Source organism: Aquila chrysaetos, chromosome 8 (genome assembly GCF_900496995.4).
Source record: "Aquila chrysaetos chrysaetos chromosome 8, bAquChr1.4, whole genome shotgun sequence".
Taxonomy (NCBI): Eukaryota; Metazoa; Chordata; class Aves; order Accipitriformes; family Accipitridae; genus Aquila; species Aquila chrysaetos.
Genome location: NC_044011.1, coordinates 36,913,567 through 36,935,362, shown reverse-complemented (window position 1 = coordinate 36,935,362; position 21,796 = coordinate 36,913,567). Strand labels below are relative to the sequence as shown.

At 39.3% G+C, this 21,796-nt stretch overlaps 1 protein-coding gene across 2 annotated transcripts in view; it reads right to left on the bottom strand.

Annotated features, from left to right (window-relative positions):
• PSME4 (proteasome activator subunit 4) overlaps window positions 1–10,040 on the bottom strand; it is a 69,013-nt gene extending 58,973 nt beyond the window's left edge. For both annotated transcript variants that reach the window (XM_030022135.2, XM_041125156.1), the window contains exons 1-3: window positions 9,746–10,040; window positions 2,555–2,695; window positions 1,869–1,985 (exon numbers count right to left, since the gene is read on the bottom strand). In XM_030022135.2, coding sequence (XP_029877995.1) covers window positions 1,869–1,985; window positions 2,555–2,695; window positions 9,746–9,924 — 437 coding nt within the window. In that variant the 5' untranslated portion in view covers window positions 9,925–10,040. The remainder of the gene's footprint in view (window positions 1–1,868; window positions 1,986–2,554; window positions 2,696–9,745) is intronic.
• Window positions 10,041–21,796: the final 11,756 nt, after the last annotated feature.

Sequence of the window (21,796 nt, the reverse complement as noted above, 5' to 3'; positions counted from 1 at the left end):
TACACTCACTTGGTAACATGCACTCCTACACCAATACTGATTTTGCCCATACTAAGACACAGCAATTATTCAAATGTAAAATCTACCTTTCATTTAATCCTTGAAATATATATGCTGGTTAAATTAGTTAGCATGTAGCCACTTTATCAGCCACTTCACACACGCTATCTTGTTCCCCAATTAGAAAGGTTTACATACAGTGCGACATTCTCAAACAGTGGTGTAATGTTAACATTGGTTTTCCAATACAATTATTTATGCAGAAAATTACACCTGTGTGACAAGTGCTACAATCTAACAGAACATGCAGAAGATTACACATCAGCCAGAGCTGAACAAAACAAAAAGTCATTCTTACCACCTATGTAATACATTAAGCACAAATGTTTTAGGTGAAGACAAGCCTGGACGATATGAACTGAATGTAAAAAAAAAAAAAAAAAATTAAAACAGTAGTTAAATTAACAGCTATAAATCAACTCAGCTTTTAAAAATATCTCGACTTCCACCAAAAAGACACCCCTCAAAATTGCTGTTAAAAAAAAAAAGAAAAAACACCGTATGAGAACAAATCGCACTGCATATTAAGATGGAGCGTCTGATATCTAATACAGTTAATAAAAGCTAAACACTTCAGACAGACCATCACAATCGATATCTTCCTCCCAGCTTAACCTCCTCTTCCCTCTTGGAAAAGTCCCCACTACACAAGTTTCTCACACAATAAATGAAAAGTGACTACACAACAGCCCCACAGAGCAAAGTATACAGTTGCAGCAGGTGCTGGCATATGCATATGCATAAACCAACTAAAAAAGGCTCCGCTCTTTCGGATTTTCACTCACGAGTATTATCTACAATTAGCAAAATAATGCAATTTAGCAAAATTATTTTTCCACCTTCGTAGCCTTGACAGAAAATTCAGCAGCAAATGCTGCGTAACAAGTTACAAGGCTACATATATTTTCTGTTCATGTCACTTATCAGCAATAGGATCTTCCACTCAGTAAAAGGAATCAGTGGTAGTACTTCAGTATCCCTGGACAGAATTTTTTTGGTTTTTACTAAAGCCAATTAAGTATTTTCACCTGCAATTCTTTACGTGAAGTTTCAATTGAAACAAACATAATGTGTTATCCATGTAATACCTTTTATAATCTGTAATTTATAAAGCAGGACCTTCTCTAATTGGAATTACCAGGAAAATGGGAATTTTGCAAATTTGACAGATGGGGAGGGATTGGCAGCACAGAGAAAGCAAAGAAAACAAGTTTTCATTTTTAAAATCAGTAGAACATTTCTAAAATTCTTAACTGGGAAAAAAATTGATTTGCCCATATCATATCATCACTTAGAAAATATATACGCAGACACATATATGTATTTCCTGTAGAGGGCACGTCACTTTTCTTTGTATGCATACAGATCTGCACCTAGATTACAGATACTGAGAATGCTTACAGTACATATATTTTAGAACAGTACCATTTTTATTTTCCCAAACCCTTATTGTGTTATATAACTGAACAGCAGACATTTGACATGAATATCATTTAAAATTTAACATTTTATCTGCTAAACTGTGGGTTATCATCCTAAAATAAGTTGATGAAGACCCCTGTTCCTGCATATTTGGAAATGAACTCAATCACATTCATGAGAGAAACACCATAACAAACACAATTCATTGACAGAAGGGTATACATGACTTAGTACAGTCTTGCATGCAATTACTGAAATATACTTCATGAAAATATAAGCAAAATATTTACTGTGTATCAAATTCCAAATATTACAGCAAATTACAAAGTACTTGCCAGCATTACACGTACTTATAGTCTATCAAATGTTTGAAAATGCAAACTTACTTGGGAAACCAATTTAATCCAAGATGTTCTGTTTTGGAGTATAATATTCTTTCCAGCATTTCATAAAGCGGTCTCCATGGTAACTCTAAATCATCCCTGGAAAGCAGTTCTTTTTTCCTAATAGAAAACAAGAAAAAAAACAAAAAAACCAAAAAAAACCAATGAGCACGTTAGGATTAAACATTCACATTGACACACAGCACACCAGAATACCCCAGATCACTGCTCTGAATTATGCTTATCATCAGCATTTGGCACAAACTGCAGGAAGGTCAGGCAAGAAAAAAGCTAGCCACTTGCAGCAGTTCTGCACAAACAGAAGCTGTCAAGATCTTCAGGAAAAGTTTAAGTGAAATAAACATTATCAAATTATGAGACAGTCTTCATCTTCTCCCTGTCGGAGATTCAAGCTTAACACTTGGCTCTCTGAGATGTTTTCTTTTCCTAATAGGAGAAAAAACCCTGATGTTCTTTCACTTTCAATACCAATCCTAAAGCTCTGGAAGGGGCAAGGTGTTTGCGTAACGAGAACTCTTTAACCAACATCAACTGTACAGGGGAGATTAAGTGAACTAACATGTAATAGAACATATTATTACATTAAAGTATATAACAACATTAAGCAAGTGAAGTGATCAACTACTTAGAGATGAAAGTTTCAGTAGTCAGCAGAAATCTGTACGTACTTTAACAGGTTTATCAACAGGCGTGCAAATCCTTGCATCATACTGATCTCCAGTTTCGGAATTGTTACCAGCTCATACAACAATTTGATAAAAAGCACGTGATCTTCTCTGCTAAATTTTCTCCCATATAATCGGATGTATCTACAAACAAAACACAAGATGAGTCAGCAAAATTTTTAACACATTTCCATTTTGTCTAAGACCCAAGCCAGACTCTATCTGACTTGCTGTTTAATGAAACAAAACTAAAACCTGGTTCACAAGTCCAACAAATAAGAACCTGAAGACATATAGCAAAGGAAGACTGACAACTGAAGCTAACTACAGAAAGAAAAAGAATGACCGAATAAAATTTACAGTCTTTTAAGATTCTACAAATACCGTAACTTCATGCTCACACCAGATACCACAAAAACAGGGATCATATTCTTTCACCTCAACTTAAAATGTACTAGCTATAAAATTTAGTATTTCCATATCCCCATGTATTTATCTCTCTCTCAAAAAAAATCAAAAATCACAACTGTAACAAGCAGTCTTATTATACTCTATCCTTTGCAGCTAGGACACTTTAAGAAGGAACCAGGACACAATTCAGAAACTCCCCCCCCAAAACCAAAACAAGTGTCACGTAAAGTCCAAAATCTGATAGCTTCTGTAAGGCTGAACAACTGATTTAGCCACTGAGCTTTGCTGGTGGTGTGTCCTGCTTCTATCCCTTATATTTACAATCTTAAGAAAGTAAAGATCCATTAGGACTAACTCTGGAAGAAGTGCTTGTTATTTCCAAGTTTAGATTGAATACAGGAATACATTTAAAGTTTCAAAAGGTAATTTGCAGCAGCAAAACCTATATAAGGTCCTAGTGCAGCATTTTACATGTCGCACAACTATAAATTACTGCTCACCTGGGAAGCACACTTTCCTTGTTATTACTGCTCCAACTATTCTTAAAGATTCATAAAAAAACCTTACTAATATGCTGTCCTCCAAGTAGCAGACAAAGCATACAAGATATGAACCCCTATAAAACAATTTTTTGAGAAGCCTATTTGTTGTTTTTGTTTAAGATTTAGTAGAGGTTGGATTGATTTGTTGCTAAATATAAACCAGCAGAGCATCAAGGCTTTTTCTGGTAATGAGACAAATGTCAGATCTTGCACTGCTTATCTGGTATGCAGGGCAGCACACATTGCAGAATCTTACACTGGAACCGCCATGTGAAAAGATTAGAAGGAAACATCTCTGAAGGACTCCTACTTGAAATAAATAGAGGCTAGGTAATTTTAAAGGGGCAAACATTAGCAGCTACTGATCTAACAATCAAAACAAACTGTCTTAATTCCTGAATTTGGTTTCTGAAATTCTGCAATATTGCGGAGTTTAGTTTAATATTATATCTGGTTTAGTTTCAAATGTTTCGTGCTCCTCTGTAAGCTTTTATTCCTTGCAGAACTGCCAGTGGGAGAACTGACTCCTTGAGAACTAAAATTCAGATCCCTTAATAAAACATGCTTACACAAAGCACACTTCACACAGTGACACAGAGCACACGGGATTTGGACTCAACTGCTTGAGTACTTTTTTTTCCTACTTCTCTACATCCCTGTTCCTCAATTTAAAACAAAATTATCTCTTTCAGGATCACCCATAGCTAGTAATCTTACCAGAAGGAGTTAGTTTCCTTAAATATACCTATACCAAGACCCCTTGCTCTTCCCTCACAAGATTTTTTTCCCAACCTTCTTCCTCCAGTTTCCTTTGAAGACACAGTGGAACAGCTGCAGGGCTCTGGCAAACTGACCATCAGCAGTTTTCAGAAAAAAAAAAGAAAAAAAACAACCAACACTACAGCACTTCTTTGCACTTCCCTTTTCCTTCTCCCATTGATTTCAAGGGGAGATTTTAACATTTGATGGGCAGTATTTTCACTAATGCTTATTTCAACATGGTTTACTTATTTCAAATACAGAAGGGAACAAACAAAATACAGGATAACCCACTCTTCTATCATAGGAACCTAAATGATCTGGATTGGCCAGAAACACCATCTACCTATAGAATTACACCATCGACAGCTGAACACCTACACTTTTCACATGCATAAAATGGACATGAAGAAAGAATCCTCAGGAAAAAAAAAGGGTGACACTTGATTTTGTAAGGGCTAACAGAAGTATATAACTTAATGATACTTATTTTAATAGCAATATTTCACCTTCTAAAAGCATACATTGCTCACATACTGCATGGGAATAACCCAATGTGAATTTCTTCATGTATGATTAAAGAAAAAGAAATTGCAGAAGCCTGAAAAATACGTTTTAACTACAAAGAAACACTAGATTCACAAGAGATTCAGTTAATCTGTCAGTGTTGCTATATATAACTGAAAATAAAATGTTTGGCTGGTTACCTTTCTTGACATTTGCTAACAGCAGTTCTATTATACAAAATGCCATTTAATTAAGAAAGAAACAGAAGGAGTAAAGTACACAGAAACATACTGAACACAAAGATGTCACTATGCCCAAGAAGCAGAACTAGATGCCAAATTGGTCCCATATTTACAGCTTCTTTATGTAGGTGGGGGAGGCAGATTTTAAAACCATCAATTATTTGCCTTAATCCAGCTGTGCATTAAGACAATGTCAGAAAATAATTACTTCTAGAAAGGGGCTAATCACCTTTTCCTCAAGATTAAATGAGCAAAATCTAACAGAAGGGAACTGCAATATTTTCAGAATATCCCCTCACAAAGGATGAAGTATCGTCATTACAAATAAAAGAATATAGGCAGAACTTCATGAATCCTGAAGGATGGCTAGGGGTTAATCACACAGATGCATGTTCATCACATAAATGGTGGCTCGTCAGGATTAAAAAAAAAATTATTAATTGGGTTATTGGGGGGAAAAAAAATAATTCCAGAACTAAATTACTGCAAAACAAAAAATAAGACTTCTTGTATGAAGGCAGGTAATGCTACATTGAGATGTTTCTTGAAATCTTAATGCCGCTGCCCTTTTGATGCCTCCTTTAAGAAAACCATCAAAGGTTTTATGAGCTCTCAGCCTCTACCAGTCAACTACAAAAAGGATAAATAAATTGTCCTTCATTGTGCTGGTCCACTGGGTCCTGATTTGGAGTCCAGCTACATGGAGAGAAAAAAAAAAAGCAACAAAACCAACCCACCCACCCTAAAAAACACAATTAGGAAGTGAAAATTCTGTTCACAGCGCCATCCTTTCTGTACAGTGTACAGGGTCTCTGGAGATTACAAAAAAAAAAAATTAGAACCAAAAAGCCGATTCCCTATTCTAAAATTATTAGGTATCCAATCCCTCACTCCACAATTACAATAGATCTATTTTTAGGAAATGTACTATCATATCAAGTGGACATCCTAAATTGCCCTAGAAAGTTGGCTGCTCTGCTACAGTTAAAAATTGCCTTCACTTCTGAAGCTGAATAGAGCACTCTCCTAAATTCCTAGCTAGCTATTTTCATTTTCTAACACATAGAACAGGGTTATGATTGGTCTAAAACTCAGTTTTTGACGATATGAAAAACAATTAATCATGCTCAACAAGACTATTTAAATCACATGTACATGTATACAGTATACACACACATCCCTTATGCATCTAGATAGAAAGCTTATAACTGATAAAGATGAGAAGGAAATAGACATAAAACAAGATTTACACACAATAGGGATTAAAATACTTCAGAAAAGTTCCACTAAGATATTTTCATCCCCCCTGTAACTTTGTGTCCTGTCATTCTAATTCAAAACAGTTGAGCTGCACTTTTGCCACACCTTACAGCAAGAAAGTTAAACGTCATTTTGTAATAAGCCTATACCTGACAAACACATAAAATAACATTGTCAGGAAGAGAAACTGTGTCCCTCAGCTCCAAAAACTCTACCCTTGCCTACTGAAGTAGAAAGCACAGAAAGACATTTGTGGGTTTTCCAGGCTGCAGAGCCAACCACATGTACAGTAACTACTAAATGTTCATGTTATACCAATATGCTCATTTACAGGCTATGTTCTTAAAAAAAAAAAAAAAAAAAAAAAAAAAAATCTATACACAAAGTTTATATGTAACACATGAAAGATGGAAAAATTGAAACAGCAGCCTATTTTTGACCTAAAGACCATACGGGAGTATGACGCAAGTCCATTTAAGCAAATTATTTTGATGCAACATGCTTTCCCCTCCTCCCCACCACCACACACACACTGTAGCAAGTTATACAACTGAGATTCGGTCTTCTGCTTTCACAACCGGATTAGCATTTTATAAGATACAGATTTTACTAGCCAAAGTTGGAGTAATCTTGGGGTAATGATCACAGATTTAAATGCCAATCTTTGAGGCAAGCAGTTTTACTTGCATAAGAAGTCCCAGTAAGTCGTAAGCTACATCAGTAACTGCACTATTTCTGTCTTCACAAGAGAGAAAGTTCTCTCGCCACACTCCACACATGCATCCCAACCAAAGAACCAGTTTGCATAACTGAAAATTATGCATAAAAGAATTATGCAAATCAGCTTACAGACATTATATCTGATAAACTCCAATTTTGCTCTTTTTTGCCCCTTACTCAGTTCCTGACATCAGACAGCTGAAACAGCTACTCTTAAGGTAACTGTGCAAGTCATGTTTTCAGCTGTTGGGAGTGTAAGAAATACAAGATCTCAGGTTCAGCTGTCATCATGAAATAGCAACCGATACTCAAATTTTTAATTCACAAAAAGATTTGAGTTTCACTTTCATTCTTCATACTCTGCAGGGTTTATACAAGTTGTATAAAGTTGCAAGTACCTGAGGAGGTGTAACTATACAAGTATATAATCTGCATGCAATTTTTTCCCTTTACTCATTTATATGTATGTACATATTACAATGTTTGAATGAACATTTGTATCTGTACAAGAAACAGATTAAAGACATGTCAGCCACGGTTCTGAATTATACATTATTTCACAGAATACTGTGACAATACTGGCTTTTACGATTCAGACATTTGCAACAAAGCTAAGCAGTGATCATACCATTATGAAGATTCTGGGTATTTTTTTTCATCAAACAAATGTGCTGTTTATTAGAGCTGGCCAGTAGGGAAAAAGGTAGTAAGTTGATTTGGAGATGAATCACCCACTATGAACAGACAGCAAAATTTTTATTTTATTGTCATTATCCTATAATTTGACTTAGATATGACATCAGAACACCATACGGTTGGAAGTGTTTCATCTAGGCCTAAACTTTTATTAATGTATTTCATCCCGCAGAAGTAATTTGTCAAGTTACACTAAGAAGCAAAACATCTCTCGTGTTCAGTACACCGGCTTATTTTTAAACCAAGCCCACTGCTTCCTTCCCTGCCTACATCCAAACATATGCAGAGTCTTACTGCATATAAGATGCTACAAAGAAGTCTTGGGACTAACAGGCATCAGACAAGTTACAAACACACACACTAAATTCAAACTTCAAAGAGTAGGTGGAAAACCACAAATTAGAACCTCCTGACCTTTCTGTGATTCATAAAGTAGCATAGCAGCAGTTCTCAATAAGCCAAATTCACTGCCCTGAAGCCTAAACTGGTAACAGTAATTGCAATTTACAGAGTGAGTAACAGGGTGATTCTGATACAACCCTGCACATTTTCAAAGGATTAATGTGCCACATTCAGCCTATTTACCCAATGCCGATCCTTCTCATAGTAAGAACTGCTACGTTTTCTTTCAACTTGATTAGTATAGGAAGTTCTACCACCAGTACAAAGGCAACAGGTACCACTGAAACCAGTATGAGCTAGGAGATGACTGGGGGGGCGGGAAGGGAAACAGTATTGAACTGGTTCCAAACAGGTTCAAACTGTCACAAAACGCAAACATGTGAGTCATTTTGCAACCATCAATGTAATTCTATCTAAGAACATCTCTTGGCAAATATAAAGACACTTACATTTCAATACACGCTATCAACGGGATTTGACTGCCAAATATATTAGATTCCCAATTAATATTAAAAAAATTACTTATGTAGGGAGGAAGATTGCAAGTGAAGATCTCAAAATTGTACAAAACGCACATAATTTCATAATTTCTAGCACATAGGAAACACCATTTATGAAGGCACATGGAGCATTCAGCAAAAAAACATAATAAATATCCACAGAAGTACTATTTATTGACTGAAGCTACAGGAGTCATTGTCATACGATGCCATTTCCAGTGTCAGAGTGTCCAAAAGAAAAGAGGGTTAAGTATGCTTTGTAAAATTCACAAAGAGAAACCTACATTCTACTCGGTGCTATCTGTGAAACCACCGTGTTTTCATCTGTATTAAAAGCACCTTGCCAGCACACGCAGCAGAGCCAACATCAGTGTAAACTACACCGTGCCACAGTACAGGCAAGCTATCAAGGGCACCAACGGTGTTTACACAGTATTAAGCCAGAATGTAATCCTGCTAGCGCTGAACCAACAACCAGCCCGTCTTGGGAAAGACTTCATGTTCCTACAGCAGTAGTTACATGGAGACGGCGTCTCACACAACTTGCTTAAAAGGTAAGAGGTGAAACAGGTGGCCAAGCACGCATTTGAAAAAAAAAATTAAAAAATCAAACAAACCAAGCAGCGATCAACTCCACAAGAGCTTGACTCGTAAAAGTCTAGAAGTTTCAGAGACCACAGGCGCGCTCTCGGAGACGAAGCCACCTTTGTCCTCGTTTCCTGCGTCGAAGCACCCACGGGCCTTGTGTAAGACCCGCGCTGACGCCTCGCTACTGCCCGGGCTCCGCCGGCGGAGGCCGGCCCTCGCCGCCGGCCCGCAGTCCTGCCTTGGCAGCGCCGCCCGAGCCTCAGCCGAGCCGGGGAGAGGCGGGGGGGGGGGAAGGCGGGCACGGGGCAGTCGGCACCCGCTCGCCTCTGACGAAGCGGCGCGGGGAGGAACCGTTATGCAGCGAGCCTGCCTTCCGCCACGCTTCCCCAACAGCCCCACCGGCCCCGGGGCGGCCCCGCGGGGAAGGGACGAGCCCGGCGCCCCGGCTCCGCACCCTCTACAGCCCTATAGCCCGCAGGCCCCGCTCCGAGGCGCCTTAATGCCGGGCGCGCCGCCGCCGCCCCGTCCCGCCCCGGCGCGGACGAAAGACTCCCTCCGGGCACTCACGTCGAGAGCTTCCTGGTCCAGAAGAGCCCGCCGGGCCACAGCTCCTGGAGCTGCACGGCCCGGGCCAGGTTGTCTTTGATCTGCGCGAGGAAGCGGGCGGCCTCGGCCTCCAGGCGCTCCCCGTAGGGCAGCAGCTTGTTGTAGACGATCTCCTTCTGCGGCGGCGGCGGCGGCGCCATGGCCGGCGCTGGGCTGCTTCGCGCCCCGCCGCCACCCTCAGCTGCGCGCCCGGCCCCCGGCACTCACCCAGCGGCGCGCCGTGACGACACACCGGGGAACGGCCGGGGAGCGAGGGAACGACCGCCCGCCCCGCCCCGCTCACTTCCGGCGCGGCGGCGGAAGGCGGGGGCTGAGGGCAGCGCGCAGGGGCGGCAGCCACCCCCGCCCCGGGTACGCCGCCCTCCCCGTCTCCACACAAACGAGGCGTTTTCCCGAGGAGAAACCCCGCGGGGCCGGGCTCAGGGGAGGCGGGTGCGTGAGGGGGGCTCGCTCCCGGTGCCCCCCGGTCCTGCGGCGGAGGGGAGCCGCGGCAGCCCCTGGCAGACTGGGGGAAAGGGCGGGTGGGTTTGGACACCTGGGTGAGGAGAACGGTGTGGCGGCAAGGCCGTAACGCCTGCTCGAGTTCAGAGTTCGCTTTCTGCGGCTTTGCGGTTTATTAAAAAGCCCTTTTCGTACAGCTGCCGCCAGCCGAACGTGTAACTCGGCATAAAAACGTTCACCTTCCAGCTGTTCTTCTCTTCGGAAGAGAATCGAACGTTGGTCTTCACCCCAAAAATTTACTGTAATGTGAAGCGGGGATGGACTTCATGAGGGAGATAACTGGCCACGCAGTTTGACAGCAGATTGTGTTGGCTGTTTAAGAGGCTTATTTGAAATAATAACGCTAGTCAGTAAAGCGGAGCTCAGTGGTGCCTGGTCCTGCCATTGGCCTGCGGGTGTAGGATAAAGCTTGTGATGGATATGTGATAACAGCACTAGCAGTACTGATAGCTGTTATCTCCAGCTGTCTCCTAAATATAATTGTTAATTGAATTTCCCCTCAAGAATCACATCCTGACCATACAACAGCTGCAAACTGATTAGATTTAAAGCTACCCACAAGGGCAAATCCTGTTTTCTCATCTTTATGCTCAAACTAGCTCTGCTTAAAATTTAAAAAAAAAAAAAAAAAAAAGATGGCTAACTAAATGCTGAAACACATTATGAAGAGGAGAAATGCCACAGAAAGCCTAAGTATGATAAGCAAAGGCTGTAATGCTCAGATATTGGCATTTTCCTGAAGAGCGCATTTATACCATCTCGTTATATGCCTTTTGTATCGGGTATTATTTTTATTTCCAGTCCACTGCAACAGGAAACGATCCTGTGTGTTACATTCACCTACACCTGCGTGAGCACAGTCACGCTACTTTGATTTACAGTCACCAAAAAAATAATCGGTGCAAGTGCTGTAGGTTTCTTCTGACAAAGAGTACTAATAAATCAGCATTTTATAAGTAAAGTTTTTCCAGGTGCCCAAAGGAGGCCTGATGCTGCTTTTTCTTGTATTTTTTCTTGTAGTATCTTGGGAAAGTTCAAGTCTATTGTCACCTTAAGTGCACCAAATAGCTCCTTTTCCTAAAGCTTCAATGACGGTAATTGTTCTGTGTTATAGGATGAGATTAGGACAAAATGGATACTTTGCTAATTTGCCTTGATTGAAGTGCTACAAAGGCTGAGCCTTTTCAAGCAGGTATCGAAAAAACAAAGTTAGTTATACATTTTCTCACCTTCCTAGACCTATACTTTTAAGAAAGGAAGCATAATGATTTTGTTTAGCGTTCAATACTTTTGAAACACCCATTCCTAGAAGATTTTGTATCACATAATGTTGTAGATTATGTGTATCGCCTTTTACGTTATTACAAAATAGTTGGACTTCACTATAATTTTTACTGTGATTTGGAGGGTATTTGTTGACATCTTTCACAGTGGCTTTACGATTACATTCTATTGCCTCATATCTACATTATGCAAAACAATTTATACATGAATTTCTGTCCTTTCTAGCCTGAATTAAAAACAAAACTTGATTACGGTCAAATTTCTATGGGGACAAAGTACATCTTGTTTAAGTGTTTTGTGGGTGAAAACAGGAACAAGCAAAAGGTGTAGCTAAACACTATGAAATGAGTAGTTTTATCATCGTTTTATCATCGTTTATCAATTTATCGTTTCAGACAAGGATAAATTGGGTAACTGGCCCAGAAGCTGTAAAAAAAAACCCAAACCCATGTTTAAGGATGAAGTGAAAATATATGTGCCTTGAAACTAAAAAGTATAAAGTTACTTATTTTCTATCATTTATGGTCAATTCTTCTTTCCTACTTAATTGCAGTAGTGGTTGGTCCAAACAGCCATTTCCAGTGTAGGGAAGTGTTTACTAAATGTGAAGCATGCAGAGTTTGTTTGGACTTGGAGAAAAAAAATAATCCAAATTATAGTCCAATTTTCTGAAATTGAAGTTGGCAGATACATAAGGAACTTCAAAGCTGCATTCTGTTGCTTCACAGCTACATTATCAAAAAAATACTCCTGCAGTTTCTGCCCTTTCCAACCCGACTTAAAATTGAAGCTTGGTTTTTCACACGTTTCTAAGTATTTTGCAATGTTTATTCATATAAACACCTCTGACCTCAGGGAGCCCATATTATCTGAACCAGCAAGCCTCCTCATCTGTGACCGTTGTATCTCAGACACACCAGTGCCTTCCACTAGAATTAAACACTTACCTTTCAGGGAAAAACGTGCCAAGTATGCCATCAGCCCCTCAGATAGTCATCGTACTAATACGACCTCATCGTTCACAGAAATATGACTCCTGTTTTCCGAATCTGAAACAAGGAAAAAGGAGATTCTGAGTCCATTCGCAATTACAAGAGTAAGAATATATATACCACTTGCATTTTCAAAGTATTTTCTGCACACTGAATAATTTACTAATTACATTTACTAATTATTAAAAAACTAATCCTTTCCCCCCAGTATGCTGGCATTCTGCTATTTAAAAAGAAAAAAATGATGCATTTTGCCCAGTGAGTCAAAAATAAATTTGTTCTTCAAGTTTGCAATATGTTTTGGCTGCAGCAGTGTGTAAAAGCACATTTGGTTCCCAAGTCATATGATGAAGGACTAGCTTTCATAACAAGGAACCTGTCTGTGCTACTTGCATCAACAGCTTTTTCCTCTCTTATTAAGTAGGAGGAATATGAATTGAGAGAAACCCAAATATGGCTGCCACCTGTTGTTTTTGGCATTAAATCTTGAGAATTGATGAATCCAAGTGTTGTAGTTGTGAAAAAAATACAATCTTTCCATTCATGAGAAATTTCAACTGTTAACGGTGGCTTAAGCCACGCTGCGCATTGTTCACACATTCCCTTGTTGGACAGCTTGCTGCCTTAGGTCAACTAACACCAGCACTGTCATCGGTATTTAGGAAACTTGCCACTCAACCTTAACTGTGGCTTCTACTATCTCGGCTCTCAAGCAACTACTTTTCCTATATAGACATTTGGCTTAGTGACCCATCTGTCCTTTCCGACCTAAGTTGAATAATTTTTTGAGTGACAGACTCCTATATATTTTACAATTTGGAAAAGAGCACCCAATCCAACAGGAGCTTCATATTACCTGATCATACCCGCCCTGGTCTGTGACCGCCCCATAACTCAAAGAGCCCCATTACAAAAATAAAGAGGAATAGTTTGCTTTTTGATGTTGTCAGTGATGAGGATCCTCAGACTTTCTCTCACTCTTGTGTTTCTAAATTGGTCAGTCATCCAAAGCAGGCACTGAAAGATGCCAAAGAGAGTCAAGAAGCTGCTGCCATCCTGCTCACCAACTTTCAGACAAAACAGCAGTAACTTTCTTCAAGAAGCATCATCTGTGATTACTATCTGCAAGTCTTTAGACTAACAAGGGCATTTTCACTGCAAGGAGCTGCTCCATCCCTTCAGGATGGGGACATGAGAAGAGCCTGTAATTACAGGCTGCTGTGAAAGCGTTTACTCCCCTGCCCCGGGAAACTGAGTTGCTCCAAAGATTTTTGGGTAGTAGCAGTTCTTTGGTATAAACAGCAAAGAGCAGTAATTACAGCTGCTTGCCTCCCCTCCTGCCCCTAGGAACTCAACTGCAGTTATTACTTTCTTGAGAAACAAGCAAGATAGCAGTAGGATTAGTCAGTCTAACCAATCTTCTGAAGTGTGCGAATGCATTTTAAATCACTAGTTATAAGTCGAAGAAACAGAAACACTGATTTTAAAACCAACATATCTATGCTGGTTTGTAACTAGAAAAATCTCATCTGAAGATGTGACCTCCTTTGCCTTATTTTAAAAAAGTACGAGAAATACTGCTCTGCCTAAATATAGAGAAAATTTTCAAGAGCCAGAGAATGACAACTTCGAAACATACCTATTGCATAAACTTCTATTTTACAGAGAATTTATTTGGCGGATGGTGGCAAGAGTGATTACAGCATCTGAATGAGGTGCCAAGGAGCTTAGGCTTCCTGCATAGTATGGGACAAAAATAGGTTCTTCTAAAGCATGATTCAGAGTAACTAATTTTAGGTCCCTAAAGTAAGGCTGTCTAAATACTCTACGACATGTTTCAAGTTGGATGGGGAGGTGGGTTCAGTATCACCTAAAGCACATACACTGAACACCGATACTGTTCTGTTTCTATAATGCCTGTTTAGATACACATGTTCTAATGTAAGTGGAATCTTTCTCAGTTTAGCCTATACTGAACAGAAATAAAAGGCACTTGTAATAAAGGGTTAAAGTGTTAATACGGACACCTGTACAACTTGTAAAGCTTTACTACATAAACCAGGCTGACCAAATATGTGCAACATTGCTATACTTCACTTTACATTCTTGGTGATTCTGTTTATGAGAGTTCAGGTGGTTAAATCCATCCTCAATTATACCAATTCACAAGATATTATTTGGCCTCCTCTCTTTCCCAGCTAAAGTTAGTGGGTTACTGTTCTTACAAGGATCGACAGTCACTGTTTGTACAAAAACAGGACCAAAATCCTCCTTGGTGAAATAAATTAATTTACAGCAAAATGGGTTTTCCCTCTCCACTCCCTGGATTTGTTCTCTCTAGGTGTCTTATTGCCTAAGATTTGGAACGCAAAATTGTCTCAAATCCACACAAGAGAATCTGGCTTTGAGTCTGTTTCCTCTACATATCTGAAACTCCTGAAGATATCCCTGGAAACTATTGTGCCTGCAGGGAGAAAAAGTAATAGACTTGAGCCTCATAATAGGAGCTTACTGCTGATTTCTTTCCAAATTACTCATAGCTATTTGAAATAAATAATAATTCCTTGGATATGAAATAAATGCAGCCAACTTCGGGGAAGGAGACATTACTTTTGTTGTTGTTTTCCTCTTGAGGCACTGAGATGGATTTTTCTGTCTTGCCAAACAGAAACCAGCTGCAGAGGAGCATGTGATGACAGTGAACTCACAAAGGTCAATTCTAGGAAATCAAGGAAACACAGTCCCTTGGCAGCCTGAGCATAGAAACTGCTCATTATGGACTTTGCAGTTTCATACCGCTACTCTGTGTTTGCCAAAACAGAATTGTGGCAGACCTTACCCCAAGTGCTTGAGTAGCTGATGGTATTTTTTTTCAGTGGTAAATGCATCTGTTGCATCTTCACCTGGAGTTCTGTTCTCTGGTCTGTCTATTAATTTCTCTCATTTCAGTCTCTTTCCAATTCTTAGGTTAGCAAAATGGCAACTACATATAACTTTTCTGGGCAGGATTTATCTTTCGAAATAGGAACAAATTGTGAAATACCAACTTGTGTGACAGTATCCTGTTTCATTAATAGTCCCATTGACTTCAGTGGGGTATCACGCACAGCAGTGTGCTTCTTTGCATTAGATTATAAATTCTTTTAGAAAAGCCTTCAAAGCCCATTTGGATATCACTGATGGATGGAACCTGTGAACAGGTACTCTTCATCCTAAAATATCTGCAGTCTTGCCTCTTTTGAATTAGGCATTAGCTGAAAATGTAAGGTCTTCCATGTTGTTCCAGTTAGGAGAAGAAATCGGCAATGTCTATTTAAAAAAAAGAAAGAAGTATAAGGTTTGTTTTCCTAACCCTGGATAAATCAAGCAACAGCCAAAAATCTTTCCTCAGGGTTTCAACCTTGTTTCAAGTAGCATTCAGCACAAATAATTGTTGTGTTTATCACAGCCGTAGCTCAAGTGGTTGTTCGGACTTTATCTCTTTGGGTAGATTGTGTGTTCACTGTTTCGACGTGTGGATCAGAGATATTTAAATATTTATGAATTCTGGAAAAGAAGCAAGCTCACTTAAATATTCCCTTAAGCAACCAATCCTTTCTCTCCTGCTAAAGAATTATTTATACTTTGCTTCTGGCTGCATGGTTTTATGCATTGAATCTGCATGGTAGACATTTTGGCACATTTCTAAAGCAGCAGCAGCTTCTCTCACAGGGTATTATGGACACATCCAGCAGATTAACAAACCTTTGAGAGGATCACATGAAACAAGCTCAGAGCTATCTAGCATTCATTTGGTCTAACGTGGCAAGTTGTTTATGCTTATGTCCTAGTAACATGGGGATAATAAGTATAATTGTATCAGGGGCATGATTATGGCAATGTAGGTCCCCCTGACTAAAATTGGGATTCAAGAAACTGTAAATAGGTGGGTTTTATTTTTGTGTCAGGCGTCCCGTTAAGAAGAGTTCAAGGTGAAACAATGACTGTAAATCAACACTTTGTAACAAGCTTGGAAATGTAACTGTCAAAAAGGCCATTTAGGATAGAAGGAGCATTCTAATTAAGGAACACAACAGGACTGTAAATTCAGAGAAACCCCAGGGAGAGGGAAAACTCGCTTTTGCCACATTTATGTATTGTAACTTAAAGGCTAAGCCCAGTGGAAAACTGAGCCATATTTAGCATAAAGCCAGAAGCTGCCCTTCTGCTGGGCAAAGTACCAAGAACTGGGTGAAAGAACTAAGGAAGCTTAAAAAACTTGAGAAAGAGAATCTGTCTTGAACAAAAAGAGCAGAAAAGATAGCTTGTAATCTCAAAAGAGAGCTCTGCAGGACAATACAGTAGGCGTTAACTGTTATTTCCTCAGACAGATAGTGATACCACTATCTACAACCCCCATGTGTTTTCTTTTTCAGTAACATTGCAATGGATGAATACAGAATCTGATTCATGCTTTCTTTGCTTTGCCAAATGCGTGCTCAAATCCCATAACCATGCTATGAATTAATCTGTCTGATGAGACATGGTTGGAAAAATGGTTGTCCTTGGAGATTCCAGCTCTCTTTGCCTGAGTCAGATGTAGTAAGGGATTGGTCATCAGCATCTGGAATGGTATCAGCAAGAGGCCTGACAGGCTCTGAAATTAGAAGAAACTGGGTCAGGGTCACTCTGGTTATCCCCAGCAAATGAACATCTCTGAAAAGCAGGGCATTTTGAAATGGGAGGTTGGGAGGAAAGGGAATTTGGGGTGGTGTCAGGGGTACCAAGCAGGGATCACTTTCAGATCCCAACAGACCACACAATGGCTTGATGTGCTTTAGCTGCCAAGCACAACTCCTCTGTGTCACATCAGCTGCAGTGCTTACTAGAGAACAGAGAGAATGGCCATACCAGCCAAGACCATCAGCCCTGTGAACCTAATGCTATCATGCCTCTGCTCAAAACGTGGGATAGCATCCCCTAGCTCTCTGGGGGATTTTCAGGGAGTGGTTGATACCTTCAGGGTTGCTTTGTTCAGTATCTCCTTCTGGTTCCCTCATTTTGATGTTTTAAACTTAGATATTCACCTCTTTTCTCATTAGATTCCTGGGCTCTGTGCCTTTTTGTCTCTCCAGCCCATGCAAACATTTCTTTTTTCCAGGAAAGCTTTCAGTTTCTTTAAGACTGATCTCAGTCTTTGCTGCGGAAACATGCAAGAACAGTTTCCTGTGACAAGACTAAAACTAAGTACTAAAGACCAAGAACTGGGCATGCATACAGTTTTACTTCCCCTTTGTATACTCTCCATTTTCTTCAGTTCACAGACCGACATCCTGAGTCACAGGCTATTTCATTGTGTTTAATAGTGCTAAATTGGTTTTTCATCCCCTCATTCATCTGCTTTTTAAGCTCATTATGTTTTGGCATCAACGTTCCGCAGCTGCAATTTCCGATTCATGCACAGTGTGAAAAGTTGTTCCCTTTTGTTTGTCATAAACTTGTTACCCAGTAATTTTGTTTGATGCCCACAAATTCTCATGTGTGAGAAATAATGAGGCCTATTCACCATTTATGATTATACAGATCTATGTGGTATTCCCTGGACAGACTGATATTCTTCTGCCTCAAGAAGACACAGAAGAATATTAGTCTATTTAGTCTTTCTTTATATGAAGTTGTTCCAGGCTTCAGGTCATCCTTACTGATTTTGTTTGTTGCCTTTTCTGTTTTTGAGGTGAGGAATGGCTAGAACAGGGTATTTGGTACTGCCAGGGTTTGCAGGGTGACCTGAGGGTATTTTCTGTTTTACTCTGTTACTTTGTTAACGTTCTTTTCCTAAGAGCTTTTCTTGACAGCTACTGAACATTACGCTGATCTTCTCATAAACTGTTCACAGTAACTCCAGAATGTCTTCCTTGAATGATAAATGGCTCATCCAGAAACCAACACTGTGTTTGTACAGTTTGGTGTGGTTTTGCTCTGTGCATAGTGTTTAATAACATTGAATTTAGTCTGACTTTTTAATAGCCAGTCATTCGGTGTAATGAGATACTACAATAGTTCTTTGCAGTGGCACTTGCTTTTACTGCCCAGAGTAATCTAATACAGGATTTTGTAAAAAGCTTTTTAAAAATCCAGTAACACTTGATCAACCAGATCACCCTTTTCCACATAATCACTCATATCTGAAAAGCATTCAAGTTGATTCGAAACATGATTTCTTGCTACAAAAATCATGCTGATTACTCCCATTTTGTCAGAACTACTCATGTTCTTACTAGGTTGGATGGGGAAGATGGCATCAAGGTAGTATAAGAATGGAGGGAAGTCTGGGTCTGACAGCAGCAACCTTTTTATCTAAGCATAAACCCTGTCTAGGTAGGACAAAAGAAAGGGCACACAAGACCTCACTGTAGGGGTCTGTTTCATTACCTTTGGCATGCACTAAGTCTTGCCTGCTGTGTCTAGATAACGTGATATATGTTTCTAGAGCTTCATCCCACCTTTCAGAAGCAAGAGAGCATCTTCCTTCATCCAGATGCTGATTTTCACTGATTTTGTCACAAGTTAATGCCTTTGAAACATACTCCCCTCATTTGATTGGAGTCAGCCAGCAGATTCAAACTTGGAGAAAGATACGGGAGGTTGACAGACAGGTGGACACAATCAGTGCATAAACATTCCTTCTTCAGCAAAGAATTGTTACTCTTATCAGCTTACTCTTACCAGTACAAGGTGCTGTACCAGGGAACTATGAACAGAGAATAGAAGTACCATCTGAAACCATCTGACAGTTTTCATGTGTTACAATATAGACAGTATCTAGGGACTTACTGCCTTTCACACTTTCTCTCTTTTTATCTTAGCAAGATGAGCATATCAACATGCTTTCATTGTTATGACTAATTTACCATTTAATCTTCTAGCAGAAATAATAACTCAATGTACCAGTTTAAGAAGGTAATATTATGGGAACTTAAAGTAAATGTTTGGAACAGACTATTCACTTTCCCAGAAAATGTCTGAATTAAAATGACAATATGACAGTATTTATTGCTAAATCTAAAAAGCTATTCTGACACCCCACTCCATCAATGCCAGCTGCTTGGCCATCACTGGTTCTCAGATATCCCTGTAATAATAACAGATAGCTCATTTTATCTATTTCAAAACAAAACGTAACTTAAGCTTTTGGAGTTATCCAGTTCCAAGAATTGAAGCAGTAACTAATTCAGTGAGACTTGACTGAAATACTTGATGACACAGGCTGCACTAATACATTTCAAGATTCCGAAATATTAATTAGGGTTTCTCTTTGTTGCTTTTGAGAAGAAATAGTGGGCTAATGCAGTTAATGAGAATGAATCAAATAGTTTCACAGAACTGCAAAATTTAATAGCTGTCAACCCACCTCTATTATAAACCATTTCTTTACCAACCCACGCTCTTTTGTGCTTTCTTAGATCTTTTATAGAGCCCTAAATCCTCCACAAAACCTGACATCATTGTTCTAGTGGCAGTGGGAAGGGTGATGTTTAAATTTCCCATATTTCAATGGGAATAAAGAACTAACTGCCTTAAATGACCACATCTTCTCCTCCTTCTCAGCATATTGCATAAGAGAAAATATAGCCATCAGCAGCATCTCAGTCAATGTTTTCCCCAAATTTTAATGCGTTTCCTGTGAATGGATATTTCATAAGTGAAACATCAGATAAATCTCTTTCTGCTCTCCTATCAAACTACGTGACTAAGACTTCTAAAGTGCTCCTTCTAAATATAAGAGGATGGCCTGGGCTCCCCTTCTTCACTGAGCTGCAATCCTTCCGCACTTTCTCTCTTTCCCTTTGGAGCTCACCAATGTTTCCAGTAAAACCTCAGGAAGCATAACATTTCAAATCATTAAATAATAATCCAGGTAAAACAGAGATCACAAAGACAACACCAAAAGAGCAGCTTGCTAAGTTGAAGAATTTTAACATTCCACTTGCATGCAGAATAAGCTTTTTCCTGAATAACATTGCTTTTACATGTTTGTTAGTTTAGGATCTAATCTAATTTGCATAAAACTCCTAGGACTTGGATTCACAAAATTAAAATATTATGGTTAAATTGTTCCTTTGTTCCCAAACTGCTTATAAAGTCAACTTATACTTAACTTCTGTAATGAAATTATACACAGTGAATTTAAATCCTTGCAGGCATTATAGTAGGTGGGTTTGTGTTTGGATTTAATCATCAAGCCAAGACTGACTTGATCCATCATGCCAGCACAGGACTGACAGACTTAAGCCCACATTGCACCCTCTGATTCTTACACTTTAGAACTCAATAGTATAACTTTATCAGTCACATTTTTGTTTGAGATGGATTTTTTTGCTATAGGATACATCGTTCATATTCTCATGTTTTATTTAACAACACTTTATGATTTAAGAGAACATTGCAATGATCATACAAGTCTTCAAGGCTGATTTCCTCATATTAAGTATTTATTTTTACCCAGTGGTTTAGTTCCTTATTATGTTTTCAGATAAAAATTTTTACTACTAACTAGAACTGATTTACCTGAAGATTCTTTCTTTTTATTTACCAGTGAAAATACTTATTAAAGCTTAGACTGAAAAATCTGAACTTTATTTTCACATGGTTGTTTTGGTGGAGATTTAGTGGTTTATTGCCTTAGACATTTATGTGGAAGAGTGTTAAGCAAACTAAGAACTTTAACATGGCAATGATAAAAAAATATGTTGAAAAGTAGACAGAAGTTTAGTTTCATCAAATATTCATATCTACATATGATGTCAAACAAAATTCTTGAACTGTGAATAGGATCACAAGCAATAGAACTTTGGGGATTACTGCTTATCCTGGTTTCAGCTGGGATAGAGTTAATTGTCTTCCTAGTAGCAGGTACAGTGCTAAGTTTTGAGTTCAGTATGCAAAGAATGTTGATAACACTGATGTGTTTAGTTGTTGGTCAGTAGTGTTTAGACTAATGTCAAGGATTTTTCAGCTTCTCAAGCCCAGCCAGAAAGCTAGATGGGCACAAGAAGTTGGCACAGGACACAGCCAGGGCACCTGACCCAAAGTGGCCAACAGAGTATTCCACACCATGTGATGTCACATCTAGTATATAAACTGGGGGAGTGGGGGCAGGGGGATCGCCACTCAGGGATTAACTGGGCATCGATTAGCGGGTGATGAGCAATTGCACTGTGCACCATTTGTACATTCCAAACCTTTTATTATTGCT